The following is a 3,438-nucleotide window of genomic DNA, read 5'->3' on the forward strand; positions in this document are numbered from 1 at the left end:
AACCGACCTACCGAACATTGGCGCCGTCTGTGGGGACTCGTCCATGGACTTCGTGCTAGTCCAAACTAGGACAGGCTGTGAGGCCGCGCCCCCTGTGCCTGGAGGAGGCGCCGTCCCGACGGAAACTTGACAACAATAGAGGTCGCCTCCAAGGGACACGACGCAAACTCACGAAAGACGCCCCTTTGGAGGGACTGGCGACAACCACGCCAAGATAATGCAAGAGCTACGCCATAGGATGCAAGACTTAGAATGCCGGCTAGCCGAAAGAGAACGCGACCAACGCACCCCGGAGCAGAGCCCCACTCGCTCCCGTTCAAGGAGCCGCTCGAGGCGCTCACCCAGCCCCCAATACGAGTCGGAGAGCACCGGGGGATGGGGGCGAGCCAGAAGAAGAAGTCGGGACCCCATCATTTACTCCCGACACGAGAGGCGGCGTGCGTCGAACAGGGGCGAAGAGGACGCCCGTCGAGAGAATGACGAGCCGAGGAGAACTACCCGGGGACCAGTGATAATAGGAGCGACCCCTTTCCACCGTTCCGTACTCGAGGTCCGGCTGCCGAAACACTTCGACAAGCCAACGGACATGAAGTATGATGGAACACAAGATCCCCTGGAACACTTAACGGCCTTTGAGGCCAGAATGAACCTGGAAGGGGTGGGAGACGAGGTCAGATGTCGTGCCTTCCCGGTCACCTTGGCGGGCCCAGCGATACGGTGGTTCAACAACCTCCCACAGGGCTCGGTGACCCAATTCTCCGACATCAGCCACGCCTTCTTGGCTCAATTCACGACCAGGATTGTCAAAGCCAAACACCCAATCAATTTGCTAGGGGTGACACAGAGACCCGGAGAGCCGACCAGGAAATACCTGGACCGTTTCAATGATGAGTGCCTGGAAATTGACGGTCTAACGAACTCGGTGGCAAGTCTGTGCTTGACGAACGGGCTCTCCAATGAGGACTTCAGGAAACACCTTACCACAAAGCCCGTTTGGACAATGCAAGAGATCCAGTGCGTGGCCAAAGAGTACATTAATGACGAAGAAGTCAGCCGGGTCGTGGCTGCCAATAAACGGCAGCCCGCCTACAACCAAGCTCGGCACTATGAAGGCAGAGAAAGACCAAAGGAACACGCCAGGGACGGCGGTCCGAGTAAAACACCCAAACCGTTCCCCCGAGTTGGGAAGTTCACCAATTATACCCCCCTCACGGCATCAATCACCGAAGTTTACCAACAGATAGCGGAAAAGGGGATACTGTCAAAGCCCCGACCTCTGAAGGACAGGACCGGAGGAAACAAGAACCTCTACTGTGAGTACCACAAGGGTTACAGGCACAAGACCCAAGACTGCTTCGACCTAAAAGACGCCCTGGAACTAGGGGTGGCAAGCGGGGAAGCCCGCCCCGCCAGAAGCCCGCCATTTGGCGGGCTGGCCCGCCCCGCCCCGCCTAGTGAGGCGGTCCCAGAATCCTAGCCCGCCCCGCCTAACGACGGGCTGGCGGGCCGGCGGGCTAAGCCCACCAAATATCCTCTTTTTTTTTTTACTTTTAACTATTAAATAATATATATAAAGATATAAAAAAATCTCTTTTGTTTTTTACTTTTAACTATTATAATTTCTAAAAGTATAAACAAATTATAATTTTTGTATTCACAAACATTAAAGTCTTTGTAATTATAAATATTGTTTCCAAAGCAAAATAAACATAATCCAAAACATAATTAACAATATTGTCTCTAAAACAAAACAAACATAATCTAAAACACCCAATTTTCATCTTCATTCTCTTGTAAATTGGGTTGAGGAAGTTGGGTTTTGGTAAAAAAGACTAAGCCCGCCAAAGCCCTTGCTAAAAAAAGACTAAGCCCGGCGGGGAAGCCCGCCCCGCCCCGCCAAAGCCCGCCAAAACCAGCGGTTTAAGCGGTGCGAGTTAAGCGGGCTTTTGCTATTTGGCGGTCCCAATTTTCCAGCCTGGCCCGCCTTTTTTGGCGGGTTACGCGGGCCGGCCCGACGGGTTTAGGCCCGTTTTCCACCCCTACCTGGAACAAGCTATCAGGGATGGAAAACTTGCCGACTTCTCCCACCTTATACGGGAGCCGAGGAGACGCAACCAGGACCACGATAGCGAAGACAGACCCCGCTCAACAAGGCGACGACAGGAACCAGAGGGTGACGACCACGGCCTCACGGTGGTAAACGTGGTAACGGCCAGGAACACTGCCCCAAGGTCAAGGTCGGCATGGAAAAAAGACGCCAAGGTCCTAGCGGTCTCCACCTCGTCTGTTAGGGGTCCCCGGGGCCTCCCACCCATCTTCTTCGGGCCAGAGGACCAATGGTTTGACGAGGCGCCAGAAAGCCCGCCCATGTTCATCACGGCCAAGGTTGGAACGGGCCTCGTCAAGCGAATCCTGGTAGATACGGGGGCAGACTCAAACATCATGTTTCGAAACGTTTTCGATGCCCTGGGACTAAGAGACGCCGACTTGACGACCCACCAGCACGGTGTGGTAGGGTTGGGGGACCATTTCATCATGCCGGATGGAATCATCTCACTCCCGACCTCCGTGGGACAGGGGCAGAAGCGACGAACAGTCATGGCGGACTTTGTAATATTACGAGATTCCACGGCTTATAACATCATCCTGGGGAGAAAAATCATCAACAACCTGGGGGCGGCCATTAGTACAAAGCTACTGGTGATGAAGTTTGTCACCGATGATGGATCCGTAGGATCCATCAAAGGCGACCTGGAAACGGCAGTCGCTTGCGACCACGCCAGCCTTTCTCTCAGGAAAAAGTCCAAAGAAGCATCCGGGGTCTTCCTTGCTGACCTGGACGCCAGGATAGACGACAAACCCAGACCAGAGCCAGAAGGAGACTTGGAGAAGTTCAGGGTCGGCGAGGAGGACGATAAATTCACATTCATAAACAAAAACCTCCCCCATGAGATGAAGGAACCTTTGATGGAAATGATCAGGGCTAATGCCGACCTCTTTGCCTGGACGCCTGCCGATATGCCCGGGATAGATCCCCAGCTCGTATCGCATCATCTGGCCGTCAAGGCGGGAACCAAGCCAGTGGCCCAGAGGAGGAGAAAGATGTCGCAGGAAAGGGCAGAAGAGGTAGCCAGGCAGACGGCCAGCCTCCTCGAAGCAGGATTCATCCGGGAATTGGACTACTCGACTTGGTTGTCGAACGTGGTCCTGGTTAAAAAACACAATGGGAGATGGAGAATGTGCGTAGACTACTCTGACCTCAACAAGGCGTGCCCCAAGGACTGCTACCCCCTGCCTAACATTGACGCACTCGTCGACGCAGCGGCGGGGTACCGGTATCTGAGCTTCATGGATGCTTACTCAGGATACAATCAGATACCGATGCACTGACCCGACGAGGAGAAAACGGCGTTTATAACGCCAGGGGGAATCTATTGT

The 3,438-nt window shown here is 54.0% G+C and overlaps 1 protein-coding gene across 1 annotated transcript; it reads left to right on the plus strand.

Moving 5' to 3' along the window:
* The first annotated feature begins 217 nt into the window (after nucleotides 1–217).
* LOC140181229 (uncharacterized) lies at nucleotides 218–3,215 on the plus strand. The gene is made up of 3 exons (XM_072224753.1): nucleotides 218–1,335; nucleotides 2,061–2,708; nucleotides 3,032–3,215. Exons 1-3 carry the CDS (start codon nucleotides 218–220, stop codon nucleotides 3,213–3,215), a joined length of 1,950 nt encoding a protein of 649 aa, XP_072080854.1.
* The last annotated feature ends 223 nt before the right edge of the window (nucleotides 3,216–3,438 follow it).

The sequence above is a fragment of the Arachis hypogaea genome, chromosome 18 (genome assembly GCF_003086295.3).
Source record: "Arachis hypogaea cultivar Tifrunner chromosome 18, arahy.Tifrunner.gnm2.J5K5, whole genome shotgun sequence".
NCBI classification, from domain to species: domain Eukaryota; kingdom Viridiplantae; phylum Streptophyta; class Magnoliopsida; order Fabales; family Fabaceae; genus Arachis; species Arachis hypogaea.